This window comes from Chaetura pelagica, unplaced genomic scaffold, assembly GCF_000747805.2.
Source record: "Chaetura pelagica isolate M959 unplaced genomic scaffold, ChaPel_1.0 scaffold117, whole genome shotgun sequence".
NCBI lineage: Eukaryota > Metazoa > Chordata > Aves > Apodiformes > Apodidae > Chaetura > Chaetura pelagica.
The window spans coordinates 3,045,831-3,067,704 of record NW_009954185.1 but is presented as its reverse complement, the minus strand read 5'-3'; the positions used below and the strand labels follow the sequence as shown (position 1 = coordinate 3,067,704).

The window sequence follows — 21,874 nt, the reverse complement described above, 5'->3', positions numbered from 1 at the left end:
CCCCAAGTCAACTGTTTTGCCTGTCATTGTAATTGGAGAGTAATCTCTCCCTGTTCTTATCTTTTTATCTCTCCTGTCCAGCTGAGAAGGGGAGTGACAGAGGGCACCTGGTATCCAGTCAAGGTCAACCCACCACTGTGTTTGAGATACTAAGTTTCTACACAACATTGAAGACTTACACTAAAAGGTTTGAAACTGCGTGGCCATGAGATACGGGAAAGGCCATCAAATGGCCGAAGTTTAGAGAAGCAGTAAGTAAATTACAGTAATGGACAGTTCTTCCCAAAGAAGCAGGTTGCCATTATTTAGCCCCAGTTTTAGCATCTCTAATTTAGTATATATTCACAGTTTTTCTGGAAATGGAATTACAAGGCAGAGTAAGAAAATCTGTTTTTGGTGTCTGGTAATGTCAAATAAACTGAAGGAACACTCCCTCCAAGAACTGTAATAGAAGCCGTAAGTTTTTTTTAGTAATCTTTGCCAGTAAGACAAAGTGAAGTGACTCCTGCATCACAGAATACTATAAAGTTCCTCAATTCAGGCATGTGAAACCTTGCTCAGACTTTGCATCATCATTCTCAAGCCATACCCTTAACAGGATAGATCCTTGTGTTAAATTTGGAGCAGAGATGGAAACCCTAACTTCTATTTAAATAAAGGCTTAGAATGCTTTTGCCCAGAACCCAGATGCTTTTTCTGTAAACTCATTTTCTCTGCTGTAGATTGGAGCACCTGAGCCTGGAACCAAAAAAACATGTAAAAGCTTACTTTAGAGGGCAAACAGAACTCAGGTCTCATCAGCTTTCCCATGCTAAACCATACATTTTCTTGTACAGGGCAACTTGCTCTCAGATTAACCTTCAAGTTCTAAGACAACACATCTGTTCTCTCATGTAATGCAAGCATCATGGTATCGCACACTGAAAAGCTTACAGGTGACATTTTAAAATCTTACAATTTGGACATAGTAACACTCAAGTTAGAAGGAAAAAATTCTCCATGAACTGCTCTTCATCCTATCTAAAACTTGAAGGATATGAACTGGAAACCATACAAAATACACAAGTCACAGATGCATATTACATATAAGTAGTAGCTAAAGCCATGGCTGCTGTTCCTCTATCACATGATCAACAGCATAGCTTCTACAAGGATTTATGGTGATACATGGCGATTCCAGAATCTCACAGGTCTTTGTGGAAATCACTCAGTATCATCACCTGCATTCCCGAACAATAAAAAAGTAATACAAAAACTCTGGTATTACCAATTTTTCATTTTCAGAAATATGCTGTATAAAATGCAGAACTCTGCTGTCTTACCAGCACCACATTGAAAATAAAGTTATTAGTAAAAATTCAAAAGATGAAGCTCTGATGTGTAAAAGAGTTTCAAGGTGGAAAATTTGCAGCAGTTCAAGTAGTGCCAAAATTATACCAGTACAAGTACCATTCTCTAAAGCCCTAGTAACATCTTCAAGCAATCAGTGCTAAACTAAGGGCTTGAACAGCTTTCACACACACAAGTTTAATAGAAGAAAGGAAATTCTAGCAGTATAAATTTTTTTAACAAAATATCTAATCATATACAATGTATGAAAGCAGAGTTATGCTATAACTTTCACACAGAGAGATATACTTGTATCCAACGTGAATATTGCACTTTTCATCATATCATTGGCTTATCTTGTCCCTGCTAAATAATCAATACGCAAAATCTGAGCAATTCACTTGTTTTGACTGGGATGAAGCATCCTCTCTCCACATATGTAACAAGCCAATTTTTGCTCAATATTAAAGTAGTATGTTAGCTTTTTGTTAGGAGACAACAGAAATCTGGCATATGATTGCTATTGCTTTTTCCCCACATATATTTTGAAACTGCCAAATGTAAGTTTTTATAAAAAGCAACCGCTTTAATCACAAGTAGTGTAATGAAAATTCCACCATCTCCTAGGTAGGCTAGAGTTGGAAACAGAGCTATGACACAGACAAATGTAAACTTGCAAAAATTCTGCAAAAAAGCAAACGAAAAAAATATTTGCTATTTTGGTGCTAGTAATGAGAACATTATGGTCAAAAGTTACAATTTAAATGGAAGAAATCTAGCAAATTTGCAATGATGAGGCTCTGAAGACTTAAAATTGTTTTGCAAAGAACTCAAGGCTATTTAAGTTTGTCATTTAAAAATGTAATTCAGCCTGTAGATGTATGCTCAAAACAGCTTTGTTTCAAAAAAGCTCATACTATAGACTCTAAATTTCATGCACTGTCCCAGAAACAAAATGAAAACGAAACGTCTCAAATTAGAAACGGAGTTCTGCTGACCTCTTCTGGAAAAAGAAAAAAAATCACCCTATATATTAGGATGCGCCTCACTTTTTTGCTTCCTCAGTTTCAAAGTTTTTAAGATTTCAAAACATATGTAACTAGTTTCAATATATGTGATCATTGAACTATCTAAAAATGCTAGAAACAGTGAAGAACAGTTTAGTATTAAAATATTTTAGATAATTAATTCTAGTAATTTGAATAACTGGGGGGAGGGTGTGCAGAGGAGAGGGTAACCCAAAAGCTACATTTTTAAACTAGCATATTATCTGCTCTTTAGGTCAAATGGAGATGCTTGACTTTTTCAATCTGACAATTCAGAGAAAAGAAGTACCAAGAATTTTACTCCAATTAAACACAAAGCCGAAAAAAGAATAAAATAATAATGAAGTCAAAACTCTGGATAGCAAAAACATTTCTTCAAAAAGGCTTTTTTGATCACTGCATTCTACAACTTTCCATAGTTATAAAGAAAGGTATGGGTTTAAAAATATATACATTTACAAGGATAGGTTTAAAAATATGTAAATACACATTTTTTATATAAAATTAAAGCAGTGCCTTTTCACAGGAAAGGTATCTACAGAGACTGCTTAGAAATTCTTCAGACTGGTAATTTTGCATCAGGATATCCATGCTGTAAAATACTACATTGTGCTGACATTATTCTTATGCTGCATAAAAAAATAAACCTACATAATTTATGTCAGTTTTCAGACAGGAAGATAGTTTTTCAGCTTTCATATTTTTCACCTTTCCAAATAATGCCCCTGGTAATTACACATTTTTTCACCATCTGAAGGTGGACCAAACTGCATAATGCTATCTGGCCAGTCACCATTAAAATTCAATGTCTAAGTGCTTGAAAGTTATGCAAAATGTGTTTGCATCTGAGGTGACCATTAGCTCAGCATAACGGTACATACACAAGACTGCTTCTATTCTACCTTTTCTTTCTAAAGCAGATTTAGGCTGAGTCTCATCAATACAGCTGACATTAGCACAAGCCCACACACCTACAGCAGCACAGTAACAGGGCAGCAAAATGCGGCACAGAGCTGGAATCTCAGAGCAGTTCTCCCACTGGTACAACTTCTCCCACAACCGAGGCCTAAGCAATTTCTGATCTAATCAACCCCCTACACCACCTCAACTGACACATGCACTGATAAAAGTCAAAAGGATTTTCACCACTTCCTCCAAGTTAATTCAAATCAGTTTTAGAGCACATTTCTCCCTCCAATTCCATCTCATTAATTATTCCAATATTCAATGAGGATAACCTTTCAGATTAAAGCAAGCTGTGAATTAAAAGAGAACCTGCTTTTCTCACAGCATTGTAAAATCCATGTTGGCCAGAAAAACTAGAATGAGATTTTAATACAGGAACAGCTAAGCCAGCTGCAAATCTTCACTTGCAGGTGGTGCTCAATGTACAGTCTTGTAGAAAAGAACAAAATAAGTTTCATGCATATAAAATAATATTTTATTTATGGAAAAAGAGTGATGGCTTGATAGTCTGAATCATGTGTTAAGGGTTAAGCCACAGTCAAATACACAACAGTCAGCATTCCCTCCTTGGACTGCAGTTCATCTTGCCCTAGTCTGCCTATTTGCAAAGCACCGCCCCTGATTTTGTCCCATCTCTTAATTCTTTTCTTTAGCTGAGTCTCTACATTTTTGTGTCCATATCTTCCACTTTGGTTAAGAAAGCCTGAGGGTATATAGGTTTCTGAACTTGATCTGTATACTCCAAGTACTTTCTTCCCCATTTTAAGCTTTCCTCAATTAATATTGATGCTTATCCTATCCAAACATGAGTGAAATTAACAATTTGGGATATGGAAGCAGGAAAAAAGGCCAGGTCCTCACCTGGCACTTGCCTCCTTCTAGCAATTCACTAACATTTTGGTGGTATGTTTATTAAAAGAAAAAAAAATGAGGGACAAGAAAACATTTATTCCTGATTATACTTTTAAACCGAAGGAATAAAAACAAATTTCAAATTGGCATCTTCAAATACACAATTGTACCATTACTCTCAAAATATTCTCTGTGATTAATCAGCACTGTCATTCATATCTATGAAAATACCATCTAAATTGCATTCTTATTTAGAAGATATAACCAATTTTTCTGCAACATACTTGCAGTGAGATACTTCCCCAAGTGTATCAGACAGGAAATGTTGCAAGCTATTGAACTCGTATGCTAGAACTACTAACACTACTTTTAAGAAGTGAATTTACTAATAGATGTGGACAATTCAGCAATGCATACTACCCACTATTATTTATTTCTTATGAAATGCTTATAGTAGTAAGAGGAAAACAGAAATCTTTTTGAAGCATTAGATTTTTCAGACACATAGATAAACAAACAGAATCCAAAATATGTATACTTACAGTACTATGAAATACAACACTGTGGCCTTTTCCTAAACTTTCTATATGTGCTGAGAGGTTAAAGCAGATGGCTCGATGTCTTATAGCATCCAGTGTTTGCGCATCAAAGAAGTCATGAGGTCTTGCTATAGAAAAAAGAGAAAGAGATCCTCAGTGTTGAAAACACTGAAAGCATTCAAACACATTCAAGCCCATAAATTTAAGTTGGAAATGTCATTAGTAAATAATTAATCTTTATGGCAGTAGCACCACCTTGTCAGAATCGTAAACATTGATCTAGCTGAGAGGAAAAAATTACTCTAAGAAGGGCACAGTTCATTTTAGTTTGGTCAAAACACACTCCTAATGGATTAAAGACCTATCTTGACAAACTGAATTACGCTCTCATTTTTTAAGTTTCAAATGAATGCTGCTTGAGAGACGGACCACTCCGTGGATAAGAGATTGGCTGGATGGCTGCACCCAGAGAGTTGTGGTCAATGGCTCAATGTTCACATGGAGGCAGGCGATGAGCGGCATCCCGCAGGGGTCAGTATTGAGACCAGTGCTGTTTAATATCTTTGTTGGAGACAAGGACAGAGATATTGAGTGTATCCTTCAGCAAATATGCTGATGATACCAAGCTGTGTGGTGTGGTTGACATCCTAGAGGGAAGGGAGGCCATCCAGAGGGACCTTAACAGGCTGGAGAGGTGGGCCAGTGCCAACCTCCTGAAGTTCAGCAAGGCCAACTGCAAGGCCCTGATGAGAAGCTCAACATGAGCCAGCAGTGTACACTCACAGCCCAGAGAGCCAACTGCATTCTGGGCTGCATCAAAAGAAGTGTGGCCAGCAGGGCCAGGGAGGTGATTCTGCCCCTCTACTCTGCTCTGGCCAGACCCCACCTGGAATACTGTGTACAGTTCTGGGGCCCTTAGCACAAGAAAGATGTAGACCTGTTGGGAGAGGGTCCAGAGAAGGATCCAGATCAAAGGCCTGGAGCACCTCTGCTATGAAGACAGGCTGAGAGAGTTGGGGCTGTTCAGCCTAGAGAAGAGAAGGCTCTGGGGAGACCTCATAGCAGCCTTCCAGTACTTGAAAGGAGCCTACAGGAAAGCTGGAGAGGGGCTTTTCATCACAGAAGGTAGTGATAGGACAGGGGGTAATGGTTTTAAACAGAGACAGAGGGGAGATTTAGGTTAGATATTAGGAAGAAATTCTTCACTATAGGGTGATGAGGCACTGGAATGGGTTGCCCAGGGAGGCTGTTGATGCCCCATCCCTGGAGGTTTTTAAGGCCATGTTGGACGAGGTTTTGTGCAACCTGATCTAGCGGTAAGGCTCACTGCTCATGGCAGGAGGGTTGGAAGTTGATGATCTTTAAGGTCCCTTCCAACCTTAATGGTTCTATGATTCTATTCTCTCTCAATCTTCAAAATTAAGAATTAATTAATTTTGCTCAGTACTTCTGGGAACATCTATTGCTGTAATCTCTTAACAAGAAGTAGTACCAGTACAAAGAAACTAAACCCAGAACTCCTTAAAAATGTGTTACAATTAAATGCAAAACTAGCCAAGTTAGGTTCTTACATTTATGGGAACCTAAATGGCCAAGTCACCTTTACAGAACAGTCAACAACTCAAGTATTACCGCTGTGTCTTCTTAAAAAATAGTATTAAGGTATTTCAAAACATGAATGCAATCAATATCTTAAAAGCAGAATTATACCTATACCTTATTTCTTAACCTTATAAAAACCTAACTGTTTTGATGCAATTTATAATCACTAGAAACCCCAACTATTTTCAGTGAACACTGGGATGATGCAAAGAGATCAACAATGGCACTGAAAACAAAACCAACTTGGTACTGCAGTTGAATACAAAGCAAAGGATGAAGTAAGAATTACTGTGAACTTAAAAAATTTATATATGAACTGGTATTTTCTGTATCTCCAGGTAGTAAAAATGCTGGACAGCCATGTAAATGCCTCCAAACTGCTAGATATGTTTCTATGTATGAGCTGTCATTCCATGTTCTTCAATTAAGTGTAAACAGATTATTTTCTAGCCAAGAAGCACCAACTGCATCACATACTACACTTCAATTTACAATAAGTAAAGTGCAATTAACATCCATCTTATATTTTAAAAGCAGTCTAAACCCAGCAGGTACTAATAATGCCTTTTTCCTTTTATACAAGGAATTTTATAGTTAAGCGTTTCTTGAACAGTAAAAAATTACTGAATTGTGACTTGGATTATAGAAAAAGTCTACCAATTCTACAATAAAAGTACTTAAAAGATAACTGCTAGTAGATACATATTTTATACTGTTAGAAATACTTCATACTATTTTTTTATTTATCTTATAGTATGGTAATAAAAATACATGAGCAAATAAAGTATGAAGTATTAAGATATTCAAGCCTTATTTGAGAGCAGTAATTCTCTAAATAACACTGAAATTAAAACTAAGAATAGGAGTTGATACATTATCAACTATGTATCATTCCATAATCTACAAAAACAGTGATCCAAAGATGTTTTTTTTTAATTTAAAACAAATTTTATATTACTTTTTTCACCAAGAGTATCTATTCATTACTTCAAATTAAACTAAAAAAATCACTTAAAGATAGTATTTGCTACACTCCTGGGACTAACTGTTGTTAAGTATTCATCTGTACATTATGTTCTTGTTCTATCTCAGTTGGATACTGCCAATTAGGCAATCATTGCACTGAAATGTTCTCTTGTTTTAAGCGATAACACAGAATTGCAGCTCATGCTGCAGGTGGTCAGTGATGCAAGCATATAAATATTTTATATGTAAATATGAGAGAGTAAGGAAGGGAGGGTGGAGAGGAAAAGAAACCCCCAAATTTTTGCTTTTGGTTTAATACAGCAAATTTATTTAGGATTTAACATTGGATAGCACTCAGCAGATGCAAAAGAAAGGGTACAATTTGTCAAGAACCTATCAATAGTTTTATTTGTTCTTGAGTGTTCATCCTGTATCTTCCATGCATCTAAGTCTCTTCCCTCAAAATCATTTTCATATAAAGGTATGTCCCTTTCTGCTTATTACAAGTTCCACGTACACATCAATTACTGAATTCAAATAAATTAAAATCTTCATACCAATACCTACTCTGGAACTAACACAGTCTTACTGTAAATTCCATAAAGAGTAAGTTTCCTTATCTCCCTTACATTTACCCAGTGAAGTCAATTGTCATGCTTGTTAATAACCATAGTGTCTTCTTTGCTATTGGAAAAGCAAATGACAATATTGTAAATATAATTTCAGGTTCTATACAATTATTTGAGGTAGCTTCAGAATAGCAATAATATGTATGAACTATTTGAGAGATACTTTCAGTATGTTTGCTCTATAAATGCCAGACTACATGGAGCAGTGAACATGTAAAAGGCTATTGAGAACAGAAAGCAAGCTACTGACTTTAATCCTGAATTATTCTGCAACATCAACATTTAGAGGGTGAATTGGACTGTCTCTATGAAACCACTAATGTAAACAGTTTATTATATGGGTGTATACAGTAAAACATACTTTCATCCTAAGTACTGACTTCCAAACTTAAGGGAACACATGCTTTTTTACAGACAGGAAAAAGAAATGCAGAACAGTTTAAGAACAGCAAGATGTTACAAAAGAAAGGACAAAACCCCACAAAACCAAAATCAAGTAGCAGTGAGAATTCCCTTTATAGTTTAAGTTAAAAGATCACGTTCTCATCACATGTAAAACCACAATAAAGTCTCCTCATTTTATTTATGCACTAACGTGTCTCAGAAGTGTGTTAACCTTCATACATAAAACAATTAAGAATTATTAAGAATTTATACATGACGATGCTTCAAAAGCAGCACATATTAGCAATCAACTGGCAATAAATATTTAGTAAGCCACCTACATCTTGCAAAAAAAAAAAAAGCAGCATCTAATCAAATTGTGATGAGACAGAAAGAACATTTTGATAACTTTTTTTCATGAGAAAATTGTTCTGTGATGCCAAACTGTCATTTTTGTCCAATTATTATTTGTGAGTGATTTAAACAGATTGTACAAAATAGCATCTTGCTTTACACTCATTTCTCATAACCCAGCTTGGAAAGAACCTAGTGTTCAACACCTCTTCCTTTCGGACACTTTTAAAATATCTAAACATAAAGCTATGCTCCTAGCTTTATACACTCTAGACTGAAAATACTTATTGCTGTTATTTTTTTTACTTTGGCTTCTTAGATACAGACCTTTGTTCCACCCTATTCTTCTAATCTAAACAAAATACACTAACTCGCACACTTCATTCTTTAACTAAAACTAAGTTAAGAAACAGAATGACACGCAAAACTCTATCAACCCTTTGTCAAATTCATCTCATTAACAATAATACACCCAAAGTCTTAAAGCAAAAATATCCAGACTTAGCATTTTCAGAAAATGCCATCAACTTTAGATACATTTCTGGGTCATATACTCTCTGGAGAAATACATTACAGTAGCCAGTTCCCAAGCCTAGTTAGTGATGATTTTTGCCTTAAGGCAAAAATCTACAGCCAGTATTGCATTTGTCTCAAGAGGCAGGAAGATAAAACAATTGCTCAAGCAGCTGTCATTTTTCTTCCTGTGCAACACTTGATCAACACAGTAGACCATTCAAGTACTGCAGTCCGGTCTTTAACACTCCCATATTGTTTACCACTCACATTTTTTCCATTGATTCATTCAAGAATATTGCAGTGAATCCTTATAATGACTAGAACTTAATCAGGTAATTTGAAGCTTTAATTATGAAGCTCTGATTTGAAACTTTTAAGTCAATAATGTTAAATTACTAATAAAATGCCAACCTGAAAAACTACTTCTGCATATGGGGGGACAGGGTATGCAAATTGAATGAGGAAGCATAGGATATTTCCGAACCTTCTCAAAACCAAAAGGGAAGCATAAGAGACATGCAAAATTGGAAAAATACCCATTGAGAACTATAAGGGCATTGCCAGGGCATTCAGAGATGCAGTTAGAAAAAAGCAACAGCTCAGCTCAAATTGTTTATCTACCTGGATTTCTCCAAGGATCTCAGTACAGTTCCCCACAGTCTCCTCCTAGAGAAACTGATGCATTACAGCCTAGACACGTGGTCTGTGCAGTGCATGGGCAACTAGCTGACAGGTTGCACCCAGAGGGTGGTGGTAAATTGCTCTTTTTCAAACTGGCAATATGTTCCACAGGGATCAATATTTTGGGCCAACACTGTTTAGTATCTTCTTAAGTGATCTGGATGATGGAATCAAGTGTATCCTCACATACCTTGCAGATAATACCAAACAGATTGGGGAAGGAGCCACTGTGCAGGAAGAGGCTGAAAGAGAGGGCTAACAAGAACTTTGTAAAGTTCAACAAGGACAAACCTAAGGTCATGCATCTAGGAAAACAGTCCAGAAATGCAGCACAGGCTGGGGTCTACCTGGCTGGAGAGAAGCTCCGTGGAAAGTGACTTGAAGGTTGTGGTGGACAACAAGCTCAAGCTTGAGGGAATAGGGTGCTTCAGCAGCAAAGAAAGCCAACTGAATGCTGGGTTGCATCAACAAGACATCATCACTAAAATGCTACTTCCAGTCAGGTGACAAGACTGAAATAACACCCTACTTATGAACAGAGCTTCGTTTCTCTGAGCAGCAGGAAATACAAGAAGTTCAGTGGCTCACAGAAAAGGTATCTTTGTGCTTCTCTCCCATACTGTAAAAGGTTGACTTTACACTACAGGTAAAAATTAATGGAATTATTTTCTTCAGCTGCTGACACAGCGAGGGAAAAAAAAAATCTAAAGGGATTTTCACATTTCTCTAAACTGCAAGTGTCACAGCAACAGCTGAAAATCATTAATCAGTTAAGTACTGGTGAGTTGCATCTTAAGCAATTATAAAAACAAAGCGGAATTTTTAACAATTGTCTACTCTTTCCTCCTAATTTTGTACATTAGAATAATAAATTTAATATAGTTATTAGTCTGATGTTAGAACAACTCAGGAATCAAACAACCGGATCAAAACGGACTAGGAAAGGTACTAGGTAAGTGATTATTATTTGCTAGAGGAAAAAAATTTCACTTTAAATGATAAATCACACTTCTCAGCACATGGTTCATCAGAATTAATCAACATCAACTGTGTGAAGAAACAATAAAACAACACAGCAAGTCAAATCTGCCCAAAATCAGATCTTGGTTATGCTCATAATACTGTCATTAAGCTAATGAAATATTGTTCTCAAAAGAGAGCTTGTGTAATATGCATTTATCTCTGTATGATCTGCAATCTCTGTCATTCTGAACTTCAGATCTCTTAATCACTTAACAGAACATTTTCCAACAGTAATATAGTTAGTAAAACAGCAAGTGACTCTAAAATTAAAAGCATCTTTAAATTATAAACTCAAACTGTTGCCCACAGAAACTGATCTTTTCTACTGAGCACACAGATGTTTTACCCTTAAAGGGAACAAGAACAGAATCTAGAATAGCCTTTCTCCTATCAGAAGAGATGCCAACACTATAATGCTAAAGATCACCAAACCTACAGGATCTACAAGTGCAAAGAAACAACCACATTGAAGAGGAACTTCTGAAGACAAAACTTTCAAGAACTTCTACTTCTGGAAACACTTACGTAATGACCGTCTTCTCTTGTTCTTTAACTTTCTTCTTTTATTCATTCCAGCTTTAGATGGAGATTCCTCTTTGGCCTTTGGCTGGCTGGCAACTTTTGAAGAGTTCTGCTGGCTGAAGTGTGTGGGTACATGACGGGCAAGTCCTCCCTGAGATGCAAAGCTTGCATTGCAGGCTGCGACTACACACTTAACAAGAAAAAAAAACAAAAACAAAAACAAAAACAAAACCAGAACTGTATCAGTGTGTTATATGTCACCCATTCACAGAAGTCTGACAGATCTTTCAGTTTTACTTTTCTGGCTCAACCTCCAACACACTAAAAGGAAAGAAGTTCTTAATGACCATGCAATTCTTAAAAAGAAAACCAGAAACACAATCAGAAATAATATTCTATCTGAACATTATAACTGTCAATAATTATTCCATGGTATAATATTTTTTTCTGTGCTATATTACAGAATATAATGTTGTATAGCATAAAACCAATTTCAAACAATGTACTAAGGAACTCTTCCCATGGGAAGTAAATGCTCCTGAAGAACTTTCCCCTTCACAGAGCAGCATCCCCTTGTCTTTCAAAATACTGCACTGTTATTCTGTTTTCCTCAACAGCTCTCCAATCTTCTGCATTTGGTAACATTACTGTTCTTTAACGTCCTCTTTGCTTCTGACAAAGCAGAAGTAAATAAATGCATCCTTACCCACATAAAATTTGAAACAGCTTAACACTTTTTATATATGCTATAAAGTCAGTAAACAGTTATCTTACAGTTCTGTCTAAAACTTTAACTTCACTAACTTGAAAGATGTATTAACAATTAGTTATACATTTATTTTGGGATGCTACTACTACTTCAGAAGTATTTAAGAAAGTTCCTATTTAAAGAAAATGTCCTCTCCTTCTCAAACAGAAAAATAAGAAAAGATCCAACAATAATTACACAGAAATCCAGAAGTCACAAGATACACACAACTAAGCTAATACTGGCTACAATTATTGGTATTTTTATACACATTTGGTTTATATTTACAATTATTTCATTTGCAAAATTAAACTGTTGGGAAGGGAGGCTTGTTCTGAGCTTACAAGGGTAACAGAAAAGTTATTTTAATATAAGCATTCCATCATTAGCTGCAAAGAATTGTGAATCCACATTATTTGATTTTTCCTGCGATCCAGAGAATAGCAGTAAAGCAAATGAGCTGATCAGCCAGCAGCAAAAAACCCCATCACCACTCTAAACCACTAGAAATGTCTTCTTTCACATCTGTTCTGCTGCTCCCCCTCCTTCCTCTCTTTCTCAGCTCTTTCATCTGTATCTCTCTTCTCTAACATTTCCTTCACAGTAAACTGATGAGGCAGCTCCAACAGGAGTTGGGGAATAAGTAATGCTGCAACTATGTACATAGTGCTAAATTTTCTCTGAAGACTAAGGGTGAATTTGCAAGCTCTTACAGTATTCTGCCCCAAGCCTGAACATTTGATTGAAAGACAAGAAAATAGCAGTAGACCACAAGTCAGCATGTTTTGCCCCTAAAACCCAAATGTGATGCTTTCCAACTGCAGCTGCAGAACTGAGCAGTCAATTTCTGTCTCAGACCTAGCAAATGGTTTTCCAGAATCATCATGTATCAATGTAGTGTCCATGAACATAAAAATCCCGACAGACATTATGCTTGCTATAGGACTAAAAACATCTATATATAATTTCAAGACAGTAAAAGACAAATACTAGGAGGACATTTTTCACATTTTGATTTGTCCCTTTTTTTTTTTTAGAGGGAAAAAAAGCAACTTAGAGGAAATTAGTACCAAGCTGACTAAAAAAAAAAAATGCAATTACCTGAAAAAAGCTTTAGGATCCTTCACTGTATTTGTTCCTGCCAGTCTCCCATGCTAGTAAGTATCTTAAGAATTGTGAACATTTTTACTAACGTCTACCTCTGCCTTTTTTCCTTGCCCTATAATTTCCCATGTTGAAACAATAGCAGTACTGTATACTTATACCGTATTATACTTATGACTTACAACGTAAGAAATTCAATAAATCTAAGAAATTCAAACCACATGATAATTTGATCTCATTTATATTACAGTAACCCCAAAGCAATATTTATTACTTCAAATTACTACTGAACATTAAAATTTACACTTAAAGAATCACAAAATGGTTTTGGTTGGAAAGGACCTTAAAAATCATACCATGGGTAGTAGACTGTCTACTAAACGAGCTTGCTGAAAGCCTCATGCAACCTGAACTTGCACCTGACCCATTTATTTGTATTAAAGATTATCAAACTCACAATTAGCAGACACAAGTCAAGTATGTGCATCAGTTAAAACATGTTGTTATTCTCTAGTTTTTAAGTCCTTGAAACAGCTGTCTTGCCCATTAAAGGAGTTTCAAGAAACTAAACTAAGCAATTAAAATCTAAACTCAGGTTTAACTTCCATTAAGGTGCTCTTGACCTTCACCTTCTAGCTTTCTAACCCTACAAACACTGATTGAAAAAAAGTGGGTGCAAAAAAACACCCATATCCTTAAGCTCAATGACACTAAACAACTAAAATTTCAGTCTTGCCAACGCCTGCTAGAGGTCAAAAATAATGTTAAGTCTTGATACAGTGCATTACTGTATTTGGAGTTTAATTAAGTATAATATCAAAACGCAATACCATCTGAAAATAACAGAAAATTTGTGTCAGGCACATTTCTAAAACTTTTTCAAACACAGGAGTTCATAAAATTTAACTGTACTTCTTGTCAGAGGGGAAACTTTCGGTTTATGACAAACTGCAGTTTGACTCACAATATCATAACTTGACTTTTATCTATTTGTGCACAATGAAAACAATCAGATATTCTATAAAGATTATCCAGAGTAGCTACCACCTACTTTTCTTGCTCTACCAAAGTTTTACCTCCAAAAGCGCCGAAACCAGCAACCCTGAATTTTCAATATATGCAACTTGCAGCTAGAAATTACCTTTTTCCAGAAAACCTACTTACAGTTCATGGCCTCAGTATGAAATATTTGCAAAAATCATTACATTCAGATATTATCTAGTTTGACACCACTTTATCATGCCATCAAACAATTAACAGCTGATACATCAAAGATGACACAGAATGCCTTTGTAGTAGACAGGAAATAGTAGAAGAGGAGAAAAATCTTACCTGTTTTTTTTTCCTTTTTTTTCTCTAAAATAATATATCCAGCAATCCGTTACTAATGGGTAAAGTTTCTTCTCTCCAAAGATAAAGGAGCAGTTCAGGCTGTCACTTCAGGATCTCTGGACGGTAAGTCACACCAAATCAGCTTCCCACCAGATAATTATACGGATAGAGGGCTTCTAATAAACCAAGCTCAACTATTATGCTCAACTTTAAACAAATCTCCTCATTTTTCCCCCAAAACCTAAATCTCAAAATTTTGCATTAAATGTTAAATATGATAGACTGGGTCCGGATTGGTGGATATGTTACTTCAAGAGAAAATAAGTGGACACATAAGAAGTTTAGTTTCTCCAGTGTACCCATACCCACCATTATTAATGGGCAGTAGTGACCAGTGACTTTAACAAACAGGATATAAAAATATCTAACAGCAATTCAAAATAACTATATCTCCTTTCTAGAATATTCAATGTGTAATTTTTCCAATGAATCTAACAGTAATATTTTAGACATCAGGATACAGCTTCTTACTGTCTCAATCTGTTCAGGCAGCACGCCTTGACATTTTCCATATGCATCTGCAGTGCTCTAATGCATAAAAGATATTCTGCCAAAAGACTACGAGACATGAGTTTCGAATGAGGACTGAAGCTGCTTGGTTGTGTTTTCTAGAGTTGAACAAGTGGTACTCTACTGAGAGCCATAACAAATGCAGCCATCCCTAAATGATTTCTGGAAGTTATAGGAGGCAGAATGAGCATGTAATTTCATATTCATTATTATTTTCTTCCCCTCTTTTAAACAAATGATGAAAGACTCCAGTGAGCCTGAGTACTGCCATTCATTATTACTGAAAGCATTTACCCTACATGAACAAACTCTGCATTACTGATCTTAAACATTAAGAGCATAGCCACTGCAATCAGTATATAGAAGCAGCTGGTAGCATACTCACATGCAGTCTTGTATTTACAGAAGACTGCTACATGCAATTATTTTGCATAAATTCTCCCACTGTTTTCTGCTCACACTAGCATTTGTCCTTTCATTGTACCTAATGTCTTGTATTTGGTCACCTAGACTACATTTTGGGATCTTCTTTGGTATGTCTTCAAGTAACTTTCAATGCCTTATACCAGCAACAAGGCATGAATAGTACTTGAATTTATTTATTATCTTTTTTGAGTACCAGAAACCATGCTGGAAAACTCAGGTTGTCACAGCACAGTAACTATTAAAATTTTTATAATTTGCAACAGCCAAGCTTCAGACAAGTAAGATAGAATTTCTTTGTTCACTTTTTCTTAGCTTGCCAAAGACAGTCTAGCAGCAGTTTTTTAACACAGCAGATTAGTCTTCTGGATCCATCTGTCTACACATTTTGAAAGCCTGAAAGTTTTAAAGTTGCTGAACCCTCACCACTACATGTTGATGATAGTCCACAACATCTTGCCAGTTTCTAAAAAGCTCTACATATCATGAAATAACAGAACCAGAAAAAAAAAAAAAAAAAAAAAAAGGATCATGTTCAGGTTTATCTCTGTCAACTCTGAACGCAAAAAATCACACAAACTGTCTTCAGAGAATCAATTACATGGTCTGAGAATAGCTATATTAATGTCTACGATAACAGGCGCGCACACACACACACAAAAGAAAGGACAGATAGAATCAGACTGCAATAAGCAAAGAGAAAACTCCCAGCAACACAAGAGCAATGAACTTCAGGTATTAAGAGGAACAGCGTAAATTAAAAAATATCTAACAGTAGGCCACAGAAAGCCATTAAGCTCTCAACCATAATAATGTTCTGTAAGGACAGTCTGTTTGCTCCTCTTGACAAGAAAAATTTAGGAAATGATGCTGAACAAAAGTAGAATTGGAAAGCAAGCTGATTTGTAGAAATCATGTTCGACTACTGACTGAGAACTAGATACAATGGTAACTATGTCTCATTTAATGGACACCTTTTCTTTGGTGGAGGTCCTAGGAACTTAATCAGTAGCAAGCCTTAGTGATGATGGCCTCAAAAAAGCAAGCAAAAAATCTCTATGTTCCACAATAAACTCAAGGCCATCAGTACTAAAAACTTTTGAAAAAGGGAGATAATATATAGAAAAGCAATACAATGACTAAAGGGAAACTGGGGTCCCAAATTCTGCCCAAACATCTAGGGAAGCTTTTTTCCCCCCCTTAGTTCAGCAAATGACTCAGGTATGTCTTCTTATGAGCTGGTCATAAACCACCAGGAAATTGCCCCATATAAAAAAAAGGAACTAGGATGGTAAAGGTCTCAAAAATACACATTCACAAGGAAATTTAACTTTTCTGTGATACAGATATTGCAATATTAATGCTGAGGGGGACACACTAAACCACACAAACAAAAAATACAGAAGCAACTTATGAAGATATTAAACATTCTGCCTTTGTAATTTAGAAGTGGGTTTATTTCTGTGACAAGTGAACTACATAGTCACATAGTTTATATGAGTGCATGAAAAGAGCAGGTAAACCCCCAAAGATTCTCCATTATGAAAGCACAGCATTTACAGCTGGACACAGCTTTTACTCACAGGACAACAACATGTGTATCACAAAAATAGATAATTAAATCCAACGTGAGCAACTACATAAAATGAGTCCACCTGCAAGCAAAAGGATGACAGGACAAGGACATAACCTTCAACAGTGTAGGTCTAATGCAAAGGATAGGTTTATTCCTGAGACAGTCCCCAATTGCCTTTCTATTTAAGAAAATACTTTTGTCTCTGACTAGAAATATAAGAATACAGCAACTTGCCATGCCTCTGGGCATTATGTGATTATATTTTTCTTTCAACGTTTACAAAAGTAAATTTTTCATGCTTTTGTCACTTCCCTAGCAACATTGTTTTCTTAAAAACACACTGAACAGCAGCTCTTCAGACAACAGCATAGAGCTATGCTATTTCCATTACTGCAGCTTACAGCTTTCCTCAAAAATCCTGACATTCATTTTTTAAATAAAACACTGAATGACTAGGTATTTTCAGCAAGTTCTCTACAACTACAGATTCCTTACTTTAAACTAAAACTCAAGTATATTCTCATGAGGCAATGGAAATTTCACTTGTAATTTAGGTTTTGGGACTTGAAAAAATGTGGCTTCTAAGAGGTGAGCACTTAAGCTTTATAAGAATGGCAAAATGCACCAAATGGAAACATTTACTCTGTTACTGAATGACTGCCATAAACCAATCCATAATGTCTGTTTTTGGACTGATCAAGACTAATATCCAACACTTTAACTGTTTTCATATCAGACAGACTTCAAAAGCTTGCAAAAGAAAAGAAGCAAGCGAGGAAAAGAGGGGTAGTTAATTAATAGGTTGTTATTATAGAGACATATATGGCTACCTCATGTGAGCCCTGAAGCCTAGATTCAGCATAAATGCAGAAGAACAAAAGATGTTAGAAAATTCTACTCAGACCACAATTATACTCCATTCAAAGCCCTCAGGAACAGATTGAGAAATACAGATATTAAAACAAACAGAGGGACTGAACAGAACAGTAGGAAAAAAAGCTGAAGTCACACACATTGAGCCATGATGAGTAACTACTGCAATCCTAGCCCGTGCTTTGTTCTTTCCCCTAGTATAACCATAAAATACAGAAAATAAGCTGGTGAACCAACATATTTTTAACACAAGATGATTTTTATCAGAACTGTTTTAAATTTTAAGGGCTCCAGCTGCACGCAGCCTAGTAAAAATCTGGGATACCAGCTTTTATTGACTTTGCTAGGTAACTCTGACCAACCCAAAAGTATTACTGGTACTTCTGAGCTATGCCCACCTCTTTTAAACCCAGTATTTCTAAAATTGTGTTTCTTTGATCTAGATCAAATAGAATACAAACTACCATACTGAAAGACTTTCTTTAAAGACCAGAGCTTGCCATTATATTTTAAGTTATATAAAGTATATAGTTCAAAAATGAGAAGACCTAAGGTACGTTTTCTCTGATGATTGATGGTATTTTTTGTTTTATTCAAAGATTTGCACTTAAGATTAAGTCATTTGCTGGAACAAACATATCTGCAAACTTCCAGGGATCTGTGATCCTTATGCTATACTTCCAAGAGCCTGCTAACCTTCCTCCTTTGAACAAAGGGTATGAATAACTTCAAGGGTAAGTTTCCTGTTGTTATTCACACTCTCAATCAGAATTCTCAGAGTAAACTACACAGTTCATTATGGAAAATAAGTCTAAACTTTACCAAATATTTTTCCAAATAGTGCAATGCACTATTTTTACTCTTTACTTTAGTTTTGTTTTCTGTCATAACTGCTGTTAAACTATGCAGAAATCGCACCTTCTGGAAGACAACACTGTAACAGTTTTTTAGTAATTTTTAGTAATAAGGCCGTCTTAAAATAAAAACGGAAAAATTAAATAATAATTTTTAAAAAGAAAATAAAAGCAGAAGATAGTACCTGAGAAGAAAGAGAGGAGGGGGAAGTGCAGAAGCAGTGACTAAAACTTGGTGGGGTTGGGGGATGAGGGAGAAGAAAGCATAAAATGCTACCTGAACTTAAAAAAAACCCTAATTCATTTTCATATCCTACATGGAAGGAGAACTTCAGTCTGAAGTAGTGTGGGTGGGACTTACCATCAAGTGATCCAGGACTGACAGCTATGAACTGCCCCAACTGTATCCATAAGAGGATGAAGCAACTCATTAATAACGGATTGGTGGATATGGGAATGATAAACACTACTATACCTAGAATTGCAGGTACAGATTAGGGGGAGAAAGAGAGAGAAAGTTAGAAAATACTATGCAGGAGATACAGTCAGCTCAATGGTCCTGCATTCCTGACTTCCTTATTATTCTCAGAGAGGTCAACCATAAATAGTCACTGACTGTGTTTGAACTGATTTTTGTTAATAGCACACAGAATGTGCACCATCAGACATGATTCAAAGTTTCACGTGGACGTGTAAAGCATGAGGCAAAATATCACAGTGTACGCAGCTCAACTGGAAAACCCACAAAAATTGTACTTCAGTGCTATTTAGTTTTACACTCCCCTACCATTTATAGATTAAAAGAAACAGGGATAGAGAAGCAATAATGGCATCTTCATCTGTTTTCACAACATTAAAAGGTCCTTTGGGGACTATTACTGCAAAGACAAAGACTCAGCTCACTATATACTTGTTAAGAAATCCTCCTGTGATGGCATTTTTCAATTAATATATTGTATCAGGAAAAACACACGATTGCTCTTAAAATAAGGGATGACATATCTTACAATGAACCTTACCTTGAAAGGTTTGTCCCCACTGTGTGTCAACATATGCCTCTGCAACCAACTTTGACTTGTTGAAGGTGTATTATATACTTTGCAACCTTTCCATAAGCAAACAAACACCTAATAGAGTAAAAATGTGGTAAGTTTACACAAGTCAAAGAAAACAGTAAATAAAAAAACAGATCAGCAAAGCAGCCCATTTTCACAACACAAAGTACTTCAAAGACTTTTGAACAATAACCATTTAGTTTGCAACAAACTTCTCGTATATCACCAAAGAAAAATCAAAACTACAGTTATTCAAAAAAGCAAGTCACTGGAACAACATATCAAAAAATAGATGCTCCCGCAGGTAAACACAATCAAGAGCCACAACATCCGTGGAAAATAATTTGTGTCTGCACTCAGAACCTGTATTCAACAGATATTGCAAAAGAGTATTTTTAAATGACAAATTTAAATTTTCTGGGTAGCAGATATAGAATTAAAATAACTTGCTCTCAAAAGCAATTAATTTTATTCTTTGAGCATAGAAAAAGTAAAACCTCTGAGTTACAACACAGTTTAGAAACCAGACTTTCATATTACAGAACATCGGATACCTCTAGTTAGGCCTTAAATTCAATTCCTGATGAAGACAGTTACAATTTCTCATAGGATTCAAAGTCTATGGGTGTTTTGTGATTGCAGTGTACATATCAGTCTAATGCATTTATAATAATGTATTAGGGGATTTAGGACTTTTCTCCCTCCTCTCATTGTGCCTATCTGTAGGTGAGAGAATAAAAAAGAGCTCAAACAACTTGCCTTTAATTAGAATTTTCTCAACAGGTCTGTGTGTGAAGGAAGGTATAGCCCTAATTTGTAGCAGCACAATGCAGTCCCCAGGAATAGCAGCACTGTTCATAAAACAGGGTTTTCATAAAACAGAACTTCAGGAAACTAACTGGATTTGAGTTTCTTGTTATATTTTGGAGATTTAAAAACTCAATCTTCAGAATATTGTGTTTTTAAAACAAAAGAGCAGTCACAGGAGTGCTATGTACTTGCTATATAATATATAGATAACCCAGCTTAATAAACCAAAGTTGGAAAACCAGCATGTCTATATATCTGATCCACACTTACTGACACACAAGGCCCAATCCCCTAAACATTTGGTGTCTGTTTCTCCTCAGTTTTGAGATCCCCCTGAAGCCAAAGAACTGGAATTTACAAGATTCCTGACCCCACAACAGTTCTGTAACTGTCCTAATATTTCCATTAGCGACTGCAGGCCACTAAGCCAAGGAATATTACTATGAAGTTACAAATTGTGGAAATGCAATCCCTCCCAAAAACAAGCACTTGGTTTTACAACAACCCATGAGAAGTCCAGGTAAGGTTTCCTGGGAACCCTTGCCTGAGGTTGACTCCAAAATGTTTCTGACAAAAAAATTTATGGGAAGTAAAGCTATTCTGTCAAAAGGTTTCTTTAGTTCTTCTTAGATCTATCCGTTTCAGAGCCATTATATCAGTAATAGCTTGAAAATATACATTTTTCCACAGCAGTATGCTCATCATATTGCTATTAAGTTCTCAATAAGCAGTTACTACCAACACTCCACTTGCCTTCAAATTTACAGTCATTGTAGTTAAGTAGTATATGAAACCCAACCAAAACCACAAGAACATAATTTCTAACACCACTTAAACACCTCACCAGCAGGTGGCAGACAAATACTTGAAACAAACCAGCCAGATCAGTTCCCCTTCCTTAACATGAAGTTGAGAATCTTTTTTAAAAATCAGCCATCTTCAGTACAGGGATAAAATTGTGAACTGAATGCTATTGTTATTTAACACTTGATGCTTCCAACAACCTCCTCTTTAAGAAAAATACAGTCTAACATGTTCTAAATAAAAATATCCATAAATCATGCAACACGTAATGTAAATTAAAAGGAAAACAAAAGAAAAGGCGGGGGGGGGGGGGCGG

At 35.9% G+C, this 21,874-nt stretch overlaps 1 protein-coding gene across 1 annotated transcript in view; it reads right to left on the bottom strand.

Moving 5' to 3' along the window:
- AEBP2 (AE binding protein 2) overlaps positions 1 to 21,874 on the bottom strand; it is a 33,016-nt gene that overhangs the window by 9,299 nt on the left and 1,843 nt on the right. Inside the window, exons 2-4 of the mRNA XM_010002945.1 lie at positions 19,909 to 20,016; positions 11,413 to 11,599; positions 4,736 to 4,860 (exon numbers count right to left, since the gene is read on the bottom strand). Of these exons, the coding sequence (XP_010001247.1) occupies positions 4,736 to 4,860; positions 11,413 to 11,599; positions 19,909 to 20,016 (420 nt within the window). The remainder of the gene's footprint in view (positions 1 to 4,735; positions 4,861 to 11,412; positions 11,600 to 19,908; positions 20,017 to 21,874) is intronic.